Source organism: Strix aluco, chromosome 4 (assembly GCF_031877795.1).
Source record: "Strix aluco isolate bStrAlu1 chromosome 4, bStrAlu1.hap1, whole genome shotgun sequence".
NCBI lineage: Eukaryota > Metazoa > Chordata > Aves > Strigiformes > Strigidae > Strix > Strix aluco.
Window position 1 is genome coordinate 66,350,563 of NC_133934.1, and position 22,185 is coordinate 66,372,747.

The window sequence follows — 22,185 nt, forward strand, 5'->3', positions numbered from 1 at the left end:
AAGAATTGAAATTGATAAAAATGCAGAGGAACGAGGATTGTTAATACTTTAAATAAAACCATCGTAACAATGTTGGAAACATTAAAATGTAGCACTGATTGGTTTTGGATGGCTTGGGTGTTTTGTGTGATCTTGTTTGTTTTTTAAAAAAAGGATTATTTGTAGTTACTTGAATTGCTTGCTGAAGCATCCTTCTGTTGGAGATTTCGTCTGCTTTGTGTGCCCACTTTTTAGAGACTGGGAAGTAAAACAGTTTTTCTGCTTTCTCAAGCTTGGTCAGATTCATGACTTAGAATTGTTAAGTAATTAAATAGAACTAATACATTATCCTTGCTTCTTCCATCCTTTCGTTTCTGTAGTGCTGATTCCCTAGCTACAAAACCGAGAAGATTTTTCAGCCCAACATAGGGAATGGGTGAAACCTTTAATTCTTTTTCCTCCAGAAATCTGCATTTAGCAAAAGGCAACTTGAAAGTGTAAGAGCTGACTCTTAAAATGAGAGAGTCCAACATACTGTATTTCTCGTTCATAATCCTCTTCAGTAATCCTAATCCATTTCAGATCTGTAGCCTTTCTTAAGCATCACATGGGAGAGGATTCTTAAGGCTGCTCAAAACAACTGTGCAGTAAATAAATCGAAGGGTCTGCACTTGTTGCAGAACAGCACACACACTCTATACTGCAGGTGCTGAAAGACATGGCACTTTCTGTTGTGTGCCCAAGGGAACAGCTTACTTGATTATTTAGATTCTGAGGCGGAATTTCTGAATGTGTAATCAAATCACTTCAGAGATTATTGATCACTTTGGTACTGAATAGAAACAAAAATTTAAAAAGTGGAGAGCTTTTGTTGTGTTTATCTTAATAAATCCGTAAGTTAGAAATTGGTGGCAAGGTAAGTTACATTTTTCTTTTTATTTCTCTGTAATAATGATTTGTGTTCAGAAGTAGTTACTCAGCACCCATAGTTCGAGGTGAAACATCCTTTCAGAAACATCTGAAATTCTCCTTTTTGGCACTGCAATAACTGGTGCAGGTGCAGAGGTTGATGCATGTGTAAAATAAAAAGCTTCACCACCTTGTTTCCAGCTATGAGACTTGCCAAGTCTGATGTACATGTGGGATATACATCGGTATTTAGGAGGGCATGGCAGGATCATCACTTTCCCTAGTGCTAGCTAGCATTTTTATTCTTTGGTGAAGTACTTGATTTTTTTCTAATTAATCTGTAGCTCTTAAACTGTTGCTGTTTTTCCTTCTAGCAGAACTTAAAATTTCAGTTTTCCTCTGACATCTCTCTCAGTTTTTTTCCTAGTAAACTTTCAGTAAGCCTGGTGTATCCTCTCATTGCCTTCCATATTCTGCTCATTTCTTCCTTCTGTTGTTCAAATGTCTATAAAATTGTCAAGTTAGTGGGGATTCAGTTGTGCATGTGATAGGTGAAGTGTGTCATCTTTCCTAGGATCCCTGTTGTTTTGGAGTTAGTTTCATGTTCGCTTTGGTGTTTCTTGCAGAAATCCTTTGATTCAAGTGGGTGGAGCACCAAATTTGCACAGATCTGTAATGTGGACAAACTCAGTGATGTGATTGAGTGTGTAGGATTTGATTCAAAATGCTGTCACTTGCTTTGGTTTTGAAAGAATTTATATTTATGATAAGCCAGGAAAGTTACCTAGGCTTTTGTTGTTTTGGGGTAATTGACACAAATGGACTTGTGCAAGTTTTCCTTTAATAAGTTTTATGTGGTATTGCAGGGTAGCATTAACTGAATCATCAGCTTGTACTTTAAGCATTGCCAAAACAAGTATACTATCCTTTGGCTTGGGAGGTATATGTGGAGTGTGGCTGTTTCTCCTGCCTTTAGAACACTAACTCGGGTGAACAGGGAAGGTGCATCTTTCTACATGTCTGTGGTCTTCTACTGAGGCACTGAACTTTGTTGATCTGTTAGTTGTCTATGTCCACGTGTGGCTCTTAAGTCCATGCTTTTTCTTGGTGGTGGTTTAGTTTGGCCCTGGTGTAGGTCCGTGCAGCAAGTTTTATCACCTTGCTTTACTTAGCGTGCATGTTTGCTAGCAGATGCTCCTTGCAGTGGCGCGTACTGGGGGAGAGCCTCAGGTGAATGTATTGCAGCTTCTCAGAAGGCATGAGGAAAACCTGTTTCAGAGGTCTTCTAGCTGCACCAGAGAAAATGTAAACATCTCTGCAGGAGGGGCATGGAAGGTAAGAGCAAGATGAGAAAGGAGTTGTCAGCAGCTGGCTGTTTCTAGCGGCATCATTTTGTCTCACCTGGTTGTTTAATACAGCCTCTATTTAAGGTGATACCACGGTTCATCATCCATCAAGTCTTCCAGGCTGTGTCTTTATGAGCCTCTGTTCCTTCTTCTCAGGTACAGGATTTTAGGAAGGGGAGGGGTGCATATCACTGTTGGGTGGATGAGGAAGGATCAGGGGCACTGAGCAGTTGGACTGGCTCTATTTCTTCCTCGCTCCTCCCACCCCTGAAATAGGTTTGATTCCATTGGAGTCTCTGGCTTACTGCTGTGCACACCTTTCCTCAGGCTGCGGCCCTCAGAAAAATCTGAGTAACAAAGTTAAAAAGTTCGCAGCTCCGGGAACTGCTTGGGAAAGACCTGTTGACAAGACTGTTCACGATAAGATAAATAGGTAGGTGCTGTTGCCTGTACTTGCTCTCTGCACATGCTCCTAGGGCACACTAATACTAGACCATCCCTTGGAATGGATGGCCAAAATTTAGTTTGAAGTAGGGCTGTTCAAATAACACATGCTTGTTTGTTTTGCAGGGAAGGAGGGAAATAAGGAAAAGTTTTATTCTGTGTCTCTGAAGGTGTTCTCAAATCCAAGGTCACATTTTATCAGAACAGATAGGCAGTACCCCTGAATGCAGCCTAAGCAAGCAAAGTACTTAACTCTGTACTTAAGTGCTTGCTTCGAATTTGTCCTCCACTTCTTAAAAGTGATCTGGAAGTGTTCTAGTTCCTGAAAAAGGACTTTTTTTTCCTCATGTTTGCATTTTTAAGGGTATCTTTAAAGTCACTCACCTCTTCCAAAAACCTGAAGAATCTGTTTTCCTTTCAAGCTGGTACTGTCAGGTTCCTGAGCAGCACTGAAGGTACAGCTAGGCATGCAGGCTATGCTGACCTCCAGGGTGGAGGAACAGCTGTCTACACTAACCATGTTTCAGGGTAGCTGGTGTCGTTTCATCATGATACCATTTCATCTGAAAGGAACCTGCCTCACACTGTTTTGGACTGCTCTGCCAAGTTATACCAGAATGCAGTCAGTGGGGATGATTGTTTCTAAAGCAAGCTCCTGATACAGAGCAAATCATTTGCATCATTGCTTCTCTGGATAGCTGACACTTGCTGAAATCTTCAGATCTATGTCTTTGAAGAGACATCTTCGTTTGGATAGCCAGATGGGAGTTACAAGTCTACACTCAGAAATTCTGAGCTTGAAAATTTTATTTTTTTCCTGAAACGGGATTTGCCTTGTACAGGAGGTTACAAATAAGAGCCTTAAATGCTGGGGATTCTGATTTTTGTGTGCAATTGTCCATTTGAGTAGTAAATAATCTGAAAAGGTGTCAGAATACGTGCATTATTTAAGCACAAAGGCCATAAAGCACTGGATGTAGTTGGGCATAATTCAGAGTGATTTCAGGTCATTTTTGACACTGATATGAAATAATGTTGTTAGAATAAAACTAGAGTGACTGATATTTTGTTGAGAGCATTGCTACGTATCCTCCTGTTGTATCACCCAGTTACTGTGAAGATGCCATTGTGCAATTCGGCATCCTGGGCAAGGTAGAGCATTTCAACATTTCATCTGCCTTAGAAACGTTCCATGCTGAAATGTTGCTTAGCATGGCTCATCTTCCTGAGCAAACACTGCACACATGCATCTTATACAACACTGGACCTGTTCCTTGAATTAGTGTTTGTGCAGATCTGTAGCTATTTTGAGAGGAAAGATGTGGGTTAGGTGGAAAGAGATTGAAAAAGGCAAAAGGATTGCGGGAAGTGGGAAAAGGAGAAAGACTTTTCCCTCTGCTGGGGACAAATGCCTCTGTAGTCACACTGTCCTGACCCTTCAAAATCCTTTGAGCTGTGGTCTCCTGCTAGCACCAGGCTTAACATTTTACAGGTGTTTATTTCCTTCCCTCCCTTTCTCAGCTTTCTCCTCCCCCAGTTCCTGGTTAGAATAAAAATCTGTGTAATTCTTATGTGATACAGCCTGGGACTGCTTTGGTAGTAGTACATGATTGGATTTTTCTTCCAAAGAAAACATGTCTGACTGTGAACAAATGTTCTGATTGTCCTCAAAGTCAGAGATTTCAGTATTTGACCTAATCTTGAAACAGGATCCGTTTGCTCTGACCAAAGCTTTCCCCAGCAGTGAGGTTAGAAAAGTCTGGCTGTCCTGTCCTTTTATACTGGCCAGGATCTGAGCAAGTGATGGTATAATATGCTCCCACACTCAAGCAGATCCACGAGGTGAAGGAAAGTAGTGTTTAACAAAGCTGATTATTTTCTTATGATAGCTAATTGTTATTTTAGACTTATCTCCCTTCTAGCTGTGGTACTGCAAATAGATTTTACCATCTGTGTGTTCATCCCTCATAATAAGAGTTATCCTTCACAGATGGCTATATGCATATACTGGTTGTTAATGAATCACTTTAATGACTTTTATGGTTCCTGAACTTTTTTTTTCTATACAGTGTACGAATGCCACCCACATGCAGTTATGTGTAGTATTTTAGCACCTTTATCCATGTACTTCAGCTGCGCATGAGGAAAGGGGCAAGGTAGCATGAGGATTCGGAGGTGTAGTCTGCTCTCAGAGCTCAATCAAGATTATTTTATTGTAGCATCTGAAATGAAGGTTCAGGTCTAAGACTGCTGTATTGCTAAGAGTTTAGGAGCCTAAAATTAGGCATATGAAGCATTGTGAGAGTACATGAATTCCTGATTTATACATCTACTGTACAATTGCAACAGCTAGATAGGCAATCTGTTATTTTAATACAATTAGGAAAGGTGCTGAAATGATTCCTAATTATATAGCTGACTTGAAATTTGAAGCAGCAAGACAGAAACCCTTACCTCAGATTGTCTAGAAGACAACAAAGTAGCTTGAAAAACCTGGTAGTGGAAGGCGTACTTGGGCAAAAGACAGGCCGTCTGCTCATTTATTTTAATAAGTGTTAATATATTTGATTATAGATTCTTGGCACTGTGGGACATGTTGCAGCTGTTTTGCTTCTGAGCAAATGGTCCTCCCTGCATCTCCTTCATGGTTTTGGTGATACTGGGCCAGTCTGCAACATTCTAGAAGCACTGGTTGGAGAACATGGGATCTGCCAGTTCTGTAAATCCCACCAACTACAAGTATTCCCTGCAGAAGTCTGAAAATGGTGAGTGATTCTTTGAAAAGTAATCTTTTCCTGCCTGCTCCTGCACATGCTGTTGGGAGGTTGCAGGGGATGTGTTTCTTTTCTGAGATACCTGGTTTTCGTGATAGTATTGAGGCGAGATTATGTCTTCGGGTATCCTTTGACAATGTGTCCCAGCTGTCAGGCAGAAGACCAACGGGCTTGAAAAAACAACAGCTATTTAGACCAGGATTAGATTAAAATCAATCACAACCTGACGACAAATGAAACAGCAAGAAGCAATTCTGTTATAATCCAATGGATTAATCAATTGCTGTCTTATGTGTGTGTTATCATGTGCTGACAGCGAGATAGATGGTATCACCCTGCTGCTTCTGGTGGGCTCTGTTTTTAAAGACTGTGTTCGTGGTGAAGGACTGATAAAGCAGAAACATTAGCATAGCCAAAATAAATCTGGTTCTAAAGAAGGTAAGGTGGTGTGGCTAAGAAAAGCTGAAAAGCAAAAAGTGTGCTTTTTTCCTAATTACATCAGAGCAATTCTCTTAATCTCTGCTAATTACCTAGACTTGTTTATGGCTCTTGAAGCTGTAATGATTTATTGTTATGAAACCCTCTGTATGACAGTATCAGTCTTCTGGGTGTATGCTTAGGTCTGCTGTGGGACAAAGGGAACTTATGAGTGAGACTTTACACATAAGGAAGTGTAAAAAAAAGTAAACAGATTACTTGCTTTGCTGTTTGAATCATGCAGTCATCAGCATTGGCAGAACAGCTGTATGGTGCAAACTGTTTGCAAGTGCTTTGAAAAGAAAAACAGTGATTGCATTTAGAAATTAAGAAAGCGGGGATACAGTTGTGACTCAGTCTTTTTTGTCTGTAATTTTTCTTCTAACTCCACCTTTTACTTAAGTAAGTTAGACTTGTCTATTGCCTATGGCACCAGAGAACCACGGACTTTTCCAACAAGTTCAGGGCTATGTTATGATAATGGTCTATAGCAAAGTATAACATAAAGCTAGTTACTTATTTGAAGCTCTGCATTAGATCTGATACCTCATCAACCGTTTCCCATGGCAGTAAAACCTCTCTGAATTTCTTGCATCTGGTTCTCAAAATCCTTCAGATCTGGTGATCTGCAAGATGTGGAGCTGCTTAGGATTTTCCACCCAAGTATAATGTGCCAGGTGTTGTCCTGTACCCCTTGTACAAGGCCCAGAGGCTGTTCCTGATGGAAAGTGTAGCCAGCAGAGCTCTGTGAAACTGGCCCTGCACTTGAGTGAAGGGGATGGGGAACCTGAGAGAGGGTGCAGACTCCCTCCTGTAAACTGATGTATGAACTATACTGCTAACATGAACAGGCATAGTTCAGTTTGAGTGCTGCCACTTTGGCATGATTTCATTAGCTTATACTATGATGTATGATTCAGTTTGCTGCTTGGATCCTCATAAAATGTTGGTAAATTTCTTTCTCTTCCTTTTTTATTGTTTTTTTCTAAACTAGTACAAACACTGCCAGATGAAACTCACCCAGGTAAGCTGGTAAATTAGAATACCTGGCTTTTTCAGGTGCAGAGTCAGTCTCTGTAAAACCAGCATAAAAAAACAATGGCTTGCCCATCTGGATCTTAAAACGCTGTGCGTGGTGGTATATCTGCTCACCGTGCGCTTGATAACGAGTCTTTCATAGATTTTATTTTTCATGTTTTAAAGGATCTAGTTTTAATCAGTGTATGTGGAATCATAACTATGAATTTCTGCTTGGGATTCAGTTGAAATACACCTGACTCTTACCGCAGTAATTGGACATTTATCCACTGTTAGGGAAATGCAAGATATTTAGAAATTGTTTATATTAGAGAGTGATTGTGACTGTGATTCTGGTTACATGCCAGCCAAATTACTGTACAGGGAATAAGGCAGCTAGTGTTGGGTCTGTTATAAAGGAGGCTTGAAGAGGTAGCATCAGGAGCACCAAACTGCAGGAAAAAAAGTCAGCCTTTTTTATTTTTTCATAGCCCAGCACATCAGTAAGTATCTTCTCAACAAGATATAAGGCTCAGGCAAAGAATAGGTAAGTTATTCTTGAATTAAGGCTAGCCAAGTCTTACCTTCTTGCCCACGACTTCACCATGACTCAGTTCTCCAGCTGCACAACAGGAATAGCTCTTCCCTTTTTGTGCTCTGCACAGCGCTGTAAGAGTAACATAATTTAGAAGGATTATTATTTTCAATACATAAGCCATCAGGATATCTTATTTAGGTAAAGGTCAGTGTTTACTGCTGAAGTACATGGAGGGTGGTTTATGTTCTATAATTAATGCAAGCTAATTGAATTAATGTGATCTCTTTGTCTCTTGCCAGCACTTAGCAGCCTTTGGGTAGGGGTGGGGGATTTCCTTCTTTTCAATAAAGTTTTTCCACCCCAAACCTCCCATTGCTCTCCCTGCTTTGGTGAACATGCAGTGCCCTCTCACAAAAGAGATGCCAAGGGAATACAAGCATCTGCAGCAGGGCTAGCTCTGCAACTCTGTCATCTCCATTTGATTTTGGGGCCAGCCTGTAGATAGAGCAGTCATCCCTCTCTCAGCTAAAAGTGACACAGAGAGGCATTGTTAGAAAATGTTTTAAATGTTGGGCTCTAGGGAATGAGCAGGGCTGCAGGAATGAACAGGAAGGGACACAGAGCGTAATCAAAAGAGAGATGCCAATTAGCAGAGCTGGTTGGCAAGGTGCTGTAAAGTAACCAGGAGGTCCAGATGGGGTCAAGACCAGCTAAGGAGGATGGAAGAGTTTCTTAAAGTACATAAAGTTCTGTGGCACAACTTGAAAAAGGAAATGGGAAACTGCACCAGTGTACTTCACTTTAAATATGCACACACCCCATCTGAAATATTCTTTTAATGAAAAACACTGAAATTGGGGAAATGCAGAGGAATGATTATGTTTTAAAGACTAGGGCAAATAGCCATCATTTGGAGGGGAGAGCCTGGTGCCTGTGCTGGCTGCAGATTGAACCACAACCCTGGAAATTCCTGGCATTTCGTTCCTTTTGTGTCATTAAGTGGCAAAAGATCTGTCTCCCTCTTTTCACTGTGGGTGTTAATTTTGTCTTTATTTTATTCCAAGGTAATGCTATGTTAACATTTATTGTAGAATAGATCCCTCCTGAAGTTTGTCCAGAACTGCAAAAGCTGAGGTATTTGACTTAAAGGAAGGCAGACAGTCCCCATATTTTTAAGTATCTGGAAGGGGACTTTGTGTCTTATTTTCTCCCCAATGCTTTCTGTGGCCTCAGTCAAATCTCTGGTTTCCTGAAGCCCCAGTACCTAGACTGTAAGATGGACATGAAAAATGATCAAGGTAGATAGGAAGGGAGGATGTTGTCTATTAACACTGAAGAATGTGTTTGGATCTTTAAGCCCTAATAAACTGTTGTTAATGCTGGTGCTGAGGAGCCAGCAGCGATGGTAAGAATTGCTTCAGAGGTCTCTGGTCAGGCAGGGTCAGATCAACCTCTTGCAATATGGTGAAAAGAAGCAGGTGTTTTGTTATGCTTAATATTTGGGCATCGGAACACTTTTCCTGAAAACTTGGTCCTGAAAAAGAAAGGTGCCTCTTCAATTTCCAATGTCAGGAAAGGAGTGATAGCAGGGTACCTCAGCTGCAGCCACTGCAGTTCAGGAGGTTGGCTCTGTTTTTGTCCTTAGCTTTCAAGGCAGCCGTCTTGATCCAACAGTGGTATCGGCGTTACGTTGCTCGGCTGGAAATGCGCCGACGTTGCACCTGGAGAATCTTTCAATCCATTGAATATGCTTGCGAGCAGGATCAGATCAAGGTAAGGTGCCAAGGAAAAGAGTATGTAGGAAAATACATAGGAGGGTGGTTTCTGTGCCACAAACTCACATGTTTTTGGCTACTGGCTGGTTTCCTGCCCCTTTTTAGCCTATTATTTCCTGCCTGCTTATGTCTGATGAAAACCCAAGTAATAAGTCTTGAAAGAAAGTCCTAAGGACCATTTAACATTGTTTTTCCTGAGTCTGAACACAATAGGTAAGCCTACTTGGTTTGTTATAATTTAGCTTTGATTAGTATACTCTCATATGGTTGTCTTGATATCAGGCAAGAAGAGGGAGGGCTTATAGCTGTACTTCTGTCTGTACGGCTGAAGGTAAAGCTACTTTTTTGACTTCATCACAAGGTATTCAAAACTAGAATTGGTATAGTATGATTTGTTGTACATACCAGAGAACATGAGAAGGGCATAGATAATGCTTCCAGAAAGAAGATCATGTTAAGTTGCCACTCTCCAGAATTTCATTCCAGGGTGAATGATGATGGGCTCGCTCTCTTCTTGCAGCTTCACAACTTCTTCAGTTACCTCATGGACCACTTCACGCCGAGCAGCAGTAAAGAGAGTAAGTTTCTATGCGTTGTTTGTAGGTGTGGCACCAGCAGCTCAGAAGGTTGCATCCTGTATTGAATCGCTGCCCAGTGCTGGCCCTTCAGGAGGGCAAAAGGGGGCCAAGAGAGTCTAAAAAGCGATGGCATCAGGAATTTGGATAGGGAGTGAATTGTCTGGAGACTGTCAAAGCTGTACAAGGGTGGGGCAATTCCTCCTCCTTAGGAGCTGGAAACGGGAATAAAAGCTCAGTATGTTTTCTAAGAGCAGTATTAGAAAGCTGCCTTTTTTCAGTGATCCCTGGTAACCGGCTTTGCAGAGTCCATTTCTGAAGTGAGAGCATCTACCTTGAGGGTATCTATTTTATAGTCTCTCAATTTTAACTGGGGCGGGGGGGGGGGGGGGGGGAAGTGCTGTGGGACCCAGTAGAGTATCTTCCTGAATCTGCAGAGAGCATTATATGTTATTTCTTAGTGCTGGGAACTTGCTAATGAGCTTAGCTCTGAAATCTGATAGTAGTAAGTGAAAATTAACTATTTACATTGCTGACCATAACCTGCTGAAGTCCTTGCTCCTTCCTTTCAAACTGCCACCCTTTTTCTCAAAACCACCCCACGTATTTTACAGCAAAGCTCTGTTGAGGAAGACTTTTTTTCAGTGTCCGTATAAAACAGGACAATAATGTCCTGCTCCTTGAGTTGGGCTCTGAGATGTTACAGCAATAAAAAGTGTATTTCTACAATTTTTGTGCCACACTGAGAATGTAGGTGCAAGCTTAGAAAAAACAGTGGGATGTAGAAGACAGTTCCTTATTATACAGTTTGCTTTTGCATGTCATTGAAAATAAGATTTCAATTAGTCATGGCAACCACTGTCCATCTGGCTCTACCAGAGTTTTGCAGAAACTACCGTAGCTGCCAACACTGCCTGACACACAGCCTGACATACTGCCAACACTGCCTGACACACAGAACACAGGCAGCCTTTTCCCCACTACAAATTCTGTAGCGGTGTCGAACTAGGAGCTAGGCTCCACTGCTGTCATTGCTCATGAGCTCTAGCCAAACCAAACAGTTTCCCTTCAGCAAATTACTAGAATGGTGTATTGTGCCAACTTAACTTTTTCTTGTGTCTTTCTCTTTTTAAAACAAACCAATCAAACGGACCAATCTGCCATCCAGGGGATTTTATCAGTCGCATGTTCATAAGTGGGGAAAGCTTCAAAGAGGCAGAGCTGGAAAAATACTGTGACTATGAATCCATGGAGGTGCCAGACTCCTACACTGGACCCCGTCTCTCTTTCCCACTCCTTCCTGACCATGCGACTGCCTTGCTGGAAGCTTTTAAACAGAAACAAGTAAGGATCCCAAAAGGAACCATGCTTTCCCCTTCTCTGCGCAGGGGTGTAGGACAGATAAAACTGAAAACTCTTCATGTGTGCCAATATTAATCTGAATTTCATTTTAAAAGGAAAAAAACCCACAGCAGTTCATGTTGCAACAAAAAATGACAGAATGTTTCAATTCCTCAATTTCTAAAAACATCTAGGATGGCCCAGATGGAAACAGCTGATTAAAATCATGGTTTGTGCCACACCACTTTGACTCATATTTAAAATGTAAAATGTGAGTTTTTTGATGAGGGAGTCCAGTTCCAGTTCAGCAGCATTAACAAGACAAGTCCTTGTACAATTGCAGTGTTCTGCTGCCATCCCTCAGTCAAGGTGCTGAACTGCAAAATAGACTAAAACATCCTTCTCCAAACAAAACGACTTCTAAAACAAAGGTCTCTAGTGTCTTGACTAATATTAAATGCCTACATCCTGGCTTTGAGTGAACATATTTCTGTAGGACACATCGCAGCTCAGGGGCCTGGCTTAACATGGAGAAGGCTAAGAAAGATCTAGAGGAGCAGCTTTTAACCTGTGATACTGGGCTGGAATTTCTGCTGCTCTAGGAGGTGGTGTTGCCTTGCAGATACAGCCTTGGCCACGGGGTGCTAGGGCTTTGGGGTTCTCTTGCCAGCCCTGCCAGTGCCGAGGCTGGGCTGCTTTGGGTGAGTCTCTTCTGTCCTGGTGTTTCCCAGTATTTGTAAGCCTGTAGGTCAGCACCGAGTGTCATCCTAGTGAGGGTTTCTGCCACCCAGAATATTGTGGTGGGTCCTTGGGGCCTTTGTGGACAGAGCTGCATTGCTGCTCAGAAGTCATGGATTTCCTGCTCTAATCCCTTCGCTTTCTCCTAGTAGCAGCTCCACGCTCGCTATGTCTTAAACCTTCTGCACGAGACCAGGAAGCACCTCAAGCAGTTGCCAAACATCAGTCATGTCTCCACCTGCTACAGCGAGGAGGTCACTGTGTGTGGTACGTCTGGGTGGGAGGACACTGCACAGTCTCTGGGGCAGAACACTCATGTGGAAGGGGTGGGTGGGAGAGATATAAAATGGTACCGTAAGCATAATGCTCTCCACTGTAGTGAATGTGCAACACAAATGCAGTCTGTAAGCAAAATGCATGTTGCATTGAGAGGCAACTGGAGCTAAAATATCTGGGTTTATGCTATGATGCTGTATGTGAGCTGCTGCGAAGACTAACGTGGAGACTGGAGGGAGCGTATCTGCATCATGGCCCTATTTCTGCTTGGTCTGCAATGGGATGGGGGTGCTGAGGGAAGGTCTTTGCATTCTGTCAAGTAAATTTGAAAGAGATGAAACTTTTCACCATTATTTTCCTACTCTAGCTCTAATGTTTAAACTTTGAGATATTTCGGAAAAATATGTACTTAGTACAGAATTCTGAGTGCCGTCAGCTTCTAGAAAACAAACCTCTCTCTCCAATATCACGTTAAATGAGAAATTATTTTGATTATTGTTTTGTATGCAAAACTTTCTCCCATGTAATGATCAAAGTCAAACAGTTTCTTGTGCCATGTTGTGTCATCATAAGAGATAAATGAACAAAGCTTCTGAATCAGTCTTCAGAAGTTGGTGTAGGCTTTTTGCTGTCCTTCTCAGGTTTCAGCTCAAGCCTTTACATCATGTCCTTTTCCTTCAGGCACATTACCTCAGTGTAAGTAAACACCTACCTTGAACTTCCCAAAATATTAATTTATAGAGGAGATACTTCATATGGAGTTATTTATTGGTGTCTTTTTAAGCTAAAGGTAAACATACTGTGCCTTGTCTTTCTGTGCCTGTTAGGAGACTTGCACGGCCAGCTGGATGACTTGTTCTTCATATTTTATAAGGTAAGCACCGTATTTGGCGATGGAGGTTGGCCAGGCATTGTGAGAGGTATTGCATGGGTCATGCTGAGAAGTGTTTGCAAAATTGGGCACTTCATGTGCGATTCTCCAGGTTAACTGGATCGATTTTAAATGGCTTCACAAAGCAGCAGCTTATTCCCCTGCTGACTCTGAAATCTGATATACATGTACATTTGGGAAGTGCCAGTGGACATTTTTGTAAGTGCTGATACCAACGGCAACCCTTCCTAACTGCCAGCTTTCACTTTTCAGTGCATTTGCCACTGGGAGCCCACAGGATAAAAATAGAGTCATGATCTATTGTATAGGGTGATCTGGGACAGGAGTAAGAGAATGTGCAGCTGGGGTGGGGGGAGGTATATGGAGGTCATGGGGAAGCCTCTCTTGTAACATCTGCCGGTTCCTTGCTTTTACAGAATGGCCTTCCTTCCCCTTCCAAGTCCTATGTGTTCAATGGGGACTTCGTAGACAGAGGCAAACAGTCCCTTGAGATCCTCATCGTCCTCTTTACCTTCCTCTTGATCTATCCAAAAGAGGTTCATCTCAACCGCGGGAATCATGAGGACCACATGGTCAACTTACGGTACGGGCTCTGTGTGGGGCTGATGGCAATGTCAAGGGTGTTGCTGCGAAATCCCACTGAACTTCCTTTCTCCTGTTCCTTTAGCTACGGTTTTGCTAAGGAAGTAATGCAGAAATACAAGGTAGGTGTACATTTGTGTCTCCTTTACCCTGTGAGATGTGGACTTTGAAGCCTGATGCTTCATCTTTTCCTTTCTGACCTGCCCTCCTAGGTGCATGGGAAGAAAATCTTGAAGATGATTCAGAATGTGTTCTGCTGGCTCCCCCTGGCCACCCTGATTGATCAGAAAGTCCTCATTATACATGGGGGCATCTCTGACACCACTGACCTGGACATGCTTCAGAAAATTCAAAGGAGCAAAGTAGGTTTTATTTCCTAGATACTGCAAGACAACAGTGTTGCTGATTTGTGGTGAGAAGCTTATGTCTACATATCAACTTGGCTGTTGACATGACAAATATATAGGATGATCTTCCTAGACAAACTGTGTTTGGAGTGGGTCCTTTGGTTTAATAGTGTGTGTGCAGGAGGTGTGAAGAGATGTTGGCTTCTGGAACATGTAAGGATTGTAGCCAGGGAAGTGGTGGGTAAAGGCATGGGTAGATGGGCTGGTGCTGACTGTAAAAGCAGTGATGATAAGACTTTGTCCCAGAGTTCCTTAGCCTGTTTTTCCCCCTAGATTTTCAGAAGGATTTTTGAGGTCATTTAACCTGTCTCTGCCTCACTTTCTAACTGAGAAATACTACTTCCCTTCTCCAAATGTAATGACAAGCACTTGCATTAGTCATGAGCCCTTCCCTCATTCTGCCACCTACTTCCCATTGCAGATTAAATCCATGTATTCTACCTTTTGTGAAATGTCCGAACAGCATAAAGTCAATGGAGAAGAGATAGATCTGTAGTCAGGATGGATGTGGGGTCCCAGCTGTAAACCAAGAATGGCACATCTGAGAAGATGTCACTAGTATTCTCCCCCAGTTAATCAGCATTTGATGGCAGCAAAGAGAATTGAGGCTCAGAGGCTTGGGTTGCTTGAGTCTGTCAGTGGAAGATGTTAGAGCTGGAGATGTAGGTTTCCAAGTAATGTGACCAGTTCTCTTTTCTCTCTTATCATTTATTTCTGTCTTTCAGTTTATTTCTGTATTAAGAGGGAAGAAAAGAAAGGAGTCGAATAAAGGTGTGGAAATACAGGAAATAAACGGGGAGAGCAAAGTAGAGGCTGAGTCATCAGAGAGCGAGTCAGACCTCAGTTTATCCCCGCAGCCCCGGCCGGCTCCCAGCATAACCAACAGGCTGGAGTTTTCCAAGTGGCTCCGGCAGACGGTGCAGGAGCAAATCGAGTGGTGCCGCCAGCTGGTGGACAGCGAGTCGGAGCCGGAGGAGCCCACCTATTCCAGCGTGGTCTCCTTGACCGAACTGGATGCTCAGTGCTGGACTCACCAGGAAGAGTGGAAGCAGGTGAGCAGTCAAAGTGGGGCCCTGAGCTCAGTGGGCTGTGGGTGCCTCCTGCAGGTTTGTTCTGTTACAAGGAATCTCAGTACAAAATATGTGTGTCAGTGCACAGACCTCTGCAGAGATTTTTGCTGCTTCGTATAGTGGAGTTAAGGAGCAACTCAGTGTTGAAGTGGCAGCAGGCAGGCTATGGGGTTTGTGCAATTTTGTACCTGTAGCACAGAGCAATTTTGTGCTCTGTACCCCGAGACAGCCTGGTGTTGATCATTCAGCAGTAAGTGGGGAGGAGGGGCTGTACTGAGCACATGTGATCTCTGCTGCTTGGGGACGTTTAGTTAGGTACCTGTGCTACCTCCAGCCCATCCTGTGGCATGGTCCCCTAGCAACTGAAGAGCTGCGCACAAATCACGTAGAACGTAAGCTGTGTGCAAGACTGGCGCTAACTGCCATTCTGCTGGAGCCTTTCTCCTACCCTTGCAAGTCAGCATCTTCACTGGGCTTTTAGCTTTCTGTGCTTGAGGCTCTGTCCCAGCATTTGCCTCTAGCACAGCACCCATCCATTGTTGTATAAATAAAACTGCTGCTCAGCCACAGAGTGGGGCAACAGGTTTTCTTGATTCACTGCAGGGGAGAGAAATAATAGACAAGACTGATTGTATAGTCCAGTGGTTATATTGCTTACTGTGTATGTGAGGTATCTGAAGCCAGCTTTGTAGGTAATGAATAAGCATGTCATTTGCTGATGAGCGAGTCGTGATCTTGGGTACTAAGAGCAGACTGAATTTGTGATTTTAGCTGGGCTGCACTGTGAGTAGATTGCTAGGTGGGTCAGAGCCTGGGAACCTGGTTTCCTGTTTATGTTAGACCAGTCTGTCTGTAAGCCCCTTCTGTGTGCTCCAGAACCACCGTTACTTACTTCACATTACATATGACATCCCAGCATTGCACACCTTACCAGCATAAAGCTATATATTGAGGTCAGGGTTAAAGAGATTAAACTTTAATCCAAATAGTTGTTACTGAGTCAGCACTTACTTACATTTCTGAAGGCTGCGGAATGTCCTGGCTAGAGAGCAAAGAAGTTTAATACTAAGCTGGCTCATGGCCTCAGGATCTGCTGGATGTTCTTGCCCTGGGACCTGTGTTTCAGGATGGAGGAGGACAGGAAAGGCTCTTTGAAATCTCAGAGGCAGCAAAGGGAAACCTTGTATCAGGCCTGATTTATGGACACCCCTCTTCCTCCAGGCACTTTGGGTGTGCCTGTAGCTCCAGGCCAACACTACTGTCACCTCTGGGGTGGACCAGGTCTGTGACAGTCCTGTGGAGCAGTATGGTGGTTCAGCTGCGATGCAGGAAACTTCTCCGTTCCCCTGCACTATGGTAATAGCAGCAGTCCAGGAAGGGATTCAGAGAGCTCCATTTGCTTAGTAAACTTTGATGGGTGGTATCTGCTGGGTACACTTTATTCAGTGAACTTTTTTAATCCATTCAGATTTTAGACATTCTCTGGAGTGACCCCATGCCTCAAGAGGGCTGCAGAGTAAATACAGTGCGAGGTGGTGGCTGCTACTTTGGGCCTGATGTGACAGACAAGATCCTTGAAAAGTACAACTTGCAGTTCCTCATCCGCTCCCATGAGTGCAAGCACGAGGGCTACGAGTTCTGTCACAACCGCAAGGTCAGTGAGGGGTACGGCATGAAGGATACTTGGGTCTCCATCCGCCCAGGGAGGGGTTTCTGTGGTGGCTTGTCTCAGCTCCCCATTTCTTCCAGTGGGGCTTTGTTAAGTATGTACAAAATTGTTGAACAGCCTTACTGCGAGTTACTGAAGTGTGTTCCCAGCTGAGGTCTTAGGTCAGGACAGTCTGGAGCCACCTACTCTGTTGGGGTCATCTGTTGTGCAGGCAAAGCACATCCTTGTGTGTGGTAGCTGAGGAAAGCCCTGAATCCCTTTGTGCCTTCATGCCTGCTTAATGCAGCTGTTTCTGAAGATGACGTGCAAAAGGGCGTTACTAACCTGCTGCAGAAGCCTTTTGCTCTCAGAAGGGTTCAGGGTCACTTCAGTGACTTCAACAGGGCACTTTTGATGCCACTCACTGCAGTGGAGAGTGGAAGTTTGTCGGGAGAGTACAGTGAAATCACAGAAGCCCTGCGTGTGGCCAGATCCACATGAGATCGAGGAACTCACACCTGTAAGGCTTCCAGGCCAGCTGCCACCTTGCTCTTCCACATAAAACATGGGTGCTTTCCCAGTCTGTTGACTCCATATGGGAATGGTTGTGTTGTTTTCACTGATGTATGAACACAGGCTGTATGTACTGACTGTAAATGCCTCTCTCTTTTTTGGGTTAGGTGCTGACCATATTTTCAGCCTCAAACTACTATGAGATTGGCAGCAACAGAGGAGCCTATGTGAAGCTGGGACCAGACCTCGTCCCCCATTTTGTGCAGTACCAAGCAAGCAAGACAGCCCACACTCTCACTATGACCCAAAGGCAAGGCTTTCCGATTGCTCTGTATTCACCAAGTCAAAATTCCAAATAGGAAAAATTTGGAAGCTTTGAGAAAGTTTGACTCTGGAGCTGAACTTTCATGGCTTGATTTACTAAATAATAGTGCTAGAGGATTCAAGCTTTGTGCAGAAATTACTGAGGGATGCTCAGGGGTTGAGGAGGAAGCGTTACAAGATCAGAAGGGGACTCCTTTTTTACAGACTGCTGATTTTCCAGCTTCTCCTTTCAATGTCAAATTTTAACTGTTGACCCTTTCTGCTTTGCTACTTCACAAATTGATGCAGAGATTCACTGCATCAACTGCGGGGACCTGTGCTCCAGGCATGCAGTGCCTTGTCATGTGCACCGAGATGCAGCTGCAGCTGTGCAGAGCAGTTGTGTGAGGGTCTGGACAATCCATGGACAGGCCAGAGTATTGGGAAGGTGCAGCTTCTCTTGCGCTTCGTGGCAAGTCCTTAATGTGCTTCTCTCTTTTCTGCATCCTCCAGAATCAGCAGAGTAGAGGAGTCAGCCTTTCGAGCCTTGCGGGAAAAGCTCTTTGCTCACACCTCAGCCCTCATCAGTGCGTTCAAGGCCTACGATAAGGACAACACAGGTAAATCTGAGCCAAGGGACACTCAGGTTAATTCCCTGGTAGGACAGGATTGAAGTGGCTAAGTGTGTGGCTGGTTGGGAGACTCCTCACTGGTAGTTGCCAGCGACTGTCCCAGGGAGAGGCTGTGTCAGACCTTGCCAGAGCACTGGTCCTGTTTGCTGTTACTCTGTGACTCCATTGGGAACCTGTTAATGCCTCAGAGTGGCATTAGAATGGGTGGGTGTCAGAGAAGCAAGAGGTGATTAGCCTAATGTGTAGCCATTTAGGCTTGGTACTAGGAGAACCCTTTGGAAGAGGAGTATCAATGAAGCATTGGAAGACAACCTGGACCACGTTTGTCGTGTTGCTTGGGAAGGGCTGGGTGGTCTCCAGAGCCCTGTTATCCCTGGAGTCTAAAAATCACTGGGAAGAGGAAAGCGAAGGATGTCCTCCACAGCAGCTGCCTCTGTCAGAGCCTTAAGGAAGGAGCCGAGAGTTGATAACTCTCTGGCTGACAGGAGTGCTTTGCTGGTGCAGTGACCAAGACCTGTTGCTGAGATCTGTCCATGTGTGGTCTGGGGAAGAAAAGGGACACAGTGGTTGGCAGAACTGCTGTCTTGTGGTAGAACTGCTTTCTTGCTTTCTTCCCTGGTAGCAAAATTGTTCACCAAAGTCCAGTTCAGCTGTTACAGCAGCTGCTAAACTAGAGGCTTTTCCAAGAGGCTTTTCCATGTTCCTGGGTCACTGAGGAAGTACTAGTGCAGTTGCGTAGGCCACAATCTGCAGGGTGACCCTGGCTGCAGGTCACAAATTTATAATGAAATATCCAAAGTTAGTGTCTTCCCGTTGTTCAGATGTTTGCAGCCCTATGGCCCTGATTCGCTGCAATGATCAAAAGCTGGCTGGGGAGAGCAGCAAGTGCGCTTGTGCCTGCAGTGGCTGATGTCTGTACAGCCACGTAGGGCTTTTCCCTCTACCAAAGCCCTCAAGTGTGCCATGGAGAAGTAATGCCATGCTGACAGCACCATGGTAGACTGGGTATGCACATACCCTAGGCTTTTTACTTTGCCTTCATGTGCTTTCAGCTGCCTGTCTCTCAGAGGTCTCCATGGCTCTCCCTTTTCCTTACAGGAAAGATTTCACTGAGCAGCTGGGCGATGGCAGTGGAATCAGTCTTGCACCTGGGATTGCCCTGGCGTATGCTGAGACCGCAGCTGGTGCGCAGCACAGTGGATGGCATGCTGGAATACAAGTCCTGGCTCGACGACTTGGCCATGGAGCAGCGAAGCCAAGAGGTAGGGACTCACCCCCTTCCATCAAAGCATGATGCAGAGCAGCTCACCAGATCCCCCACATGTGGAACTGAGTATGGTATGAGAGTGGATGGTTCCTGTGTAATCCAAAATCATGCTGAAGTCAATGGAAAAGCTTGCATGAATTCACATAGCCCAGAGGCATTCAGTCCACTGTAGAAATAGATGACGCACATGAAATCAAAACCTAGAGGTAGTTTTGGATGCAGGCTGTTGAATACAAAAACTATATTCCATTCTCAAAGTCAGAGTTCCTTAATTACACCCAGAAAAAACAACTCTGCAAGGGTTAAAAAACGTAGCCTAAGTCACTGTCTTCTCTGTTAGCCCAGAAAAGCTCTGTTTGGAAGCAACAGGTTGCTGATGTGCTATAAGGCAGAGCTGCAGAGGGTCCAGTCATCACAAACCTGTTTCACAGGGCACACAGGATGCAAAGTGCATTGCTGGCAAACTCTGGAGAGCAGCAAACATTTTCATTTATGGGAAGGTCTGCAGTAACTGCTTAGAGAAAGCAGAGAGCTGTCAGAAGGGTAGAAGGAGTGTGATCATGTTGTCTTTCAGCACATCCAGTCGAGCTTGCTGGAAGTCATTTATCGAAACAGATCCAACTTGGAGACCATATTCAGGATCATAGACAAAGATCATTCAGGTAAGGTGGTGTGCTGTTGGTCATGGCATTGTATTCCATTCTACTTCTGGGCTCCCTTTAGTGTGTACAAAGGCATTTTTATTTAATGGGTCACAGCTTCGGTTCTTCTCCCTCAAGAGCTTCTGAAGTGTCATTGCACAGTTCCACAAACATGGCACATTTTGAAGGGTTGTGTGCAGTCCAGGTAGAGAATTTAGTAATTGTTTTAGAGTTCAGCAGAACAAAAACTGTGACGAGAGCAATGACAGTAATGCAGTGTACTTGGGATCTTGAGTGTTACCTGCTTTCAAGCAGTTATCTCTGCCAAATTACTTTGGGAAAGAGAAAATACAATAGTCTTTGCCTTCTTTTTGTTCTCCCAGATTGTATTGTGTCTCTTTACTGCTTTAAGTTGTATTTTAGCCAGCATTTTCCCTGCTAGGAAATTTAGTTGCAGCATATGAATTGTAGATTATGAGCGATTTCTCTCCTTCCTTTAGGGTATGCAGGCAGAAAGGGTGGGATGAGAGATCAGACCTGAGCAGGGGTCCCTCCTTGCATGCTGAGCGGGGACTGACTAACAGCAGTGCCCATGGTGACCTGAGGCTGCTGTGCCTTCCCTCTCCACAGGTCTCATCTCATTTGAGGAATTCCGCCAAACCTGGAAGCTGTTCAGCACCCACATGAACATTGAACTCACAGATGACGGCATTGACGACTTAGTTCGCAGCATTGATTTCAATAAGGATGGAAACATCGACTTCAACGAGTTCCTAGAAGCCTTCCGCCTTGTCAAACAGTCACAGTAGTGGGAACCTGGTGAGGGTTGCCACATCCAATGCCTTGACTGTCTGCGAAGCCAGGGGGACCGCTTCCTCCCTCACCGCAGAGCGTGCCTGCAGATGCGAAGCAGGGAAAGGGAAGGCAGGTACCTGTAGCACTTACTGGTTGAAAACAGTGACCGCCGTAGCCAACAGCTGTGATCCGTTTGGGGAAGGTAACAGGTAAAATAGATAAGCTGCACTTCAATTCTGGCCATTTTTAAAAAGGAGCTGTTTTAAGTAGAAATTCCTGCTCAAAGGGAAGATGCAACTTAGTTTATCTTGTCAATGCATGTGATGAAATGTTACAGGTCTATTCAAGTGTAGTAAAATGGAAGTAAAGGTGTTTCTTGTAGGCAGTGTTTTAACCTAGTAGCAACTGCTAGAGCAGATCTTTCCTTTTAATAAAGTTTTTCCTAGATTACTGGTTCTGGGCTGTTCATGCCTTCTCTAGTTTGTCTACTCAGTTAGCAGCAGTGCTTTCAGAGCTAATACCCATTTCTCCTCTGTTGTTCCTTTGCTGTGGTAAGTTTGATGCTACCAAGTATGTGCAGGGGGGCAACACTTCAAAAAAAACAATCTCAAACATGTGAAACTGTCCTAGGGGGGGGCTTTTTTAAGATATCTATTGAGACCGGTTCTTTTTCAAAGGCCCAGGTAGTAGATCAAGTAGTCCCCTGCATGTTCAAGATATTTTCAAAGCATGGTACAATTGCAACTTAAAAAAATCTCGAATATGCAGCATAGGCACTCGAGCAGGGACGCGATGGTAGAAGACTTCACTTAGACTGCTATCATGGCCCTTGAAAAAGAGAATTCTAGCCTTATTCCAATTCTTAGAAGAGCCTCTGCTAGAGCCTGTATTGCACATTAGTGGAACCATGCTTCCAAAAAGAAACTAATCCTTTTCCCCCTTTAATTAGAGTTCTACATACACTTTTTTCAACTGTAATGGAACTGTGCTTGCAAAACTACTCTCTCAACTACACAATACAGGCTCAAGCATACTGAGGCAGCATTTCTATTTTTTTATCTCTCAAATTTAATGAATGGATTTTTTTTTTTGCGGCTAATGAACAAAATGTTTCTGTCTCTCCTGTGTTTGAGTTGTTTCTGCTGTATAAACTCCTACTGCAGAGAATAATGTATTTTTGTTTCAGTTATTTTCAGTGTTTTTTGTAATGAGAAGAAAAAGGCAACTTGGGGAAAAAAACAAAAGC

The 22,185-nt window shown here is 43.8% G+C and overlaps 1 protein-coding gene across 7 annotated transcripts; it reads left to right on the forward strand.

The window, feature by feature from the left end:
- The first annotated feature begins 625 nt into the window (after positions 1-625).
- Positions 626-21,386, forward strand: PPEF2 (protein phosphatase with EF-hand domain 2). Of its 7 annotated transcripts, none has more exons than XM_074823407.1 (18): positions 626-895; positions 5,253-5,443; positions 6,924-6,953; positions 9,130-9,257; positions 9,780-9,837; positions 11,003-11,178; positions 12,066-12,180; positions 13,017-13,063; positions 13,498-13,664; positions 13,749-13,785; positions 13,876-14,025; positions 14,796-15,122; positions 16,609-16,794; positions 17,469-17,611; positions 18,118-18,224; positions 19,335-19,498; positions 20,078-20,165; positions 20,775-21,386. In XM_074823407.1, the coding sequence occupies exons 2-18, from the start codon at positions 5,380-5,382 to the stop codon at positions 20,951-20,953; spliced, it is 2,166 nt and encodes a 721-aa protein (XP_074679508.1). In that variant the 5' UTR covers positions 626-895; positions 5,253-5,379; the 3' UTR covers positions 20,954-21,386. The 7 variants fall into 7 exon arrangements, with proteins under 7 accessions (XP_074679508.1, XP_074679507.1, XP_074679510.1 ...); XM_074823406.1 differs by having other exon boundaries at positions 9,780-9,836; positions 10,972-11,178; XM_074823409.1 differs by lacking the exon at positions 6,924-6,953.
- The last annotated feature ends 799 nt before the right edge of the window (positions 21,387-22,185 follow it).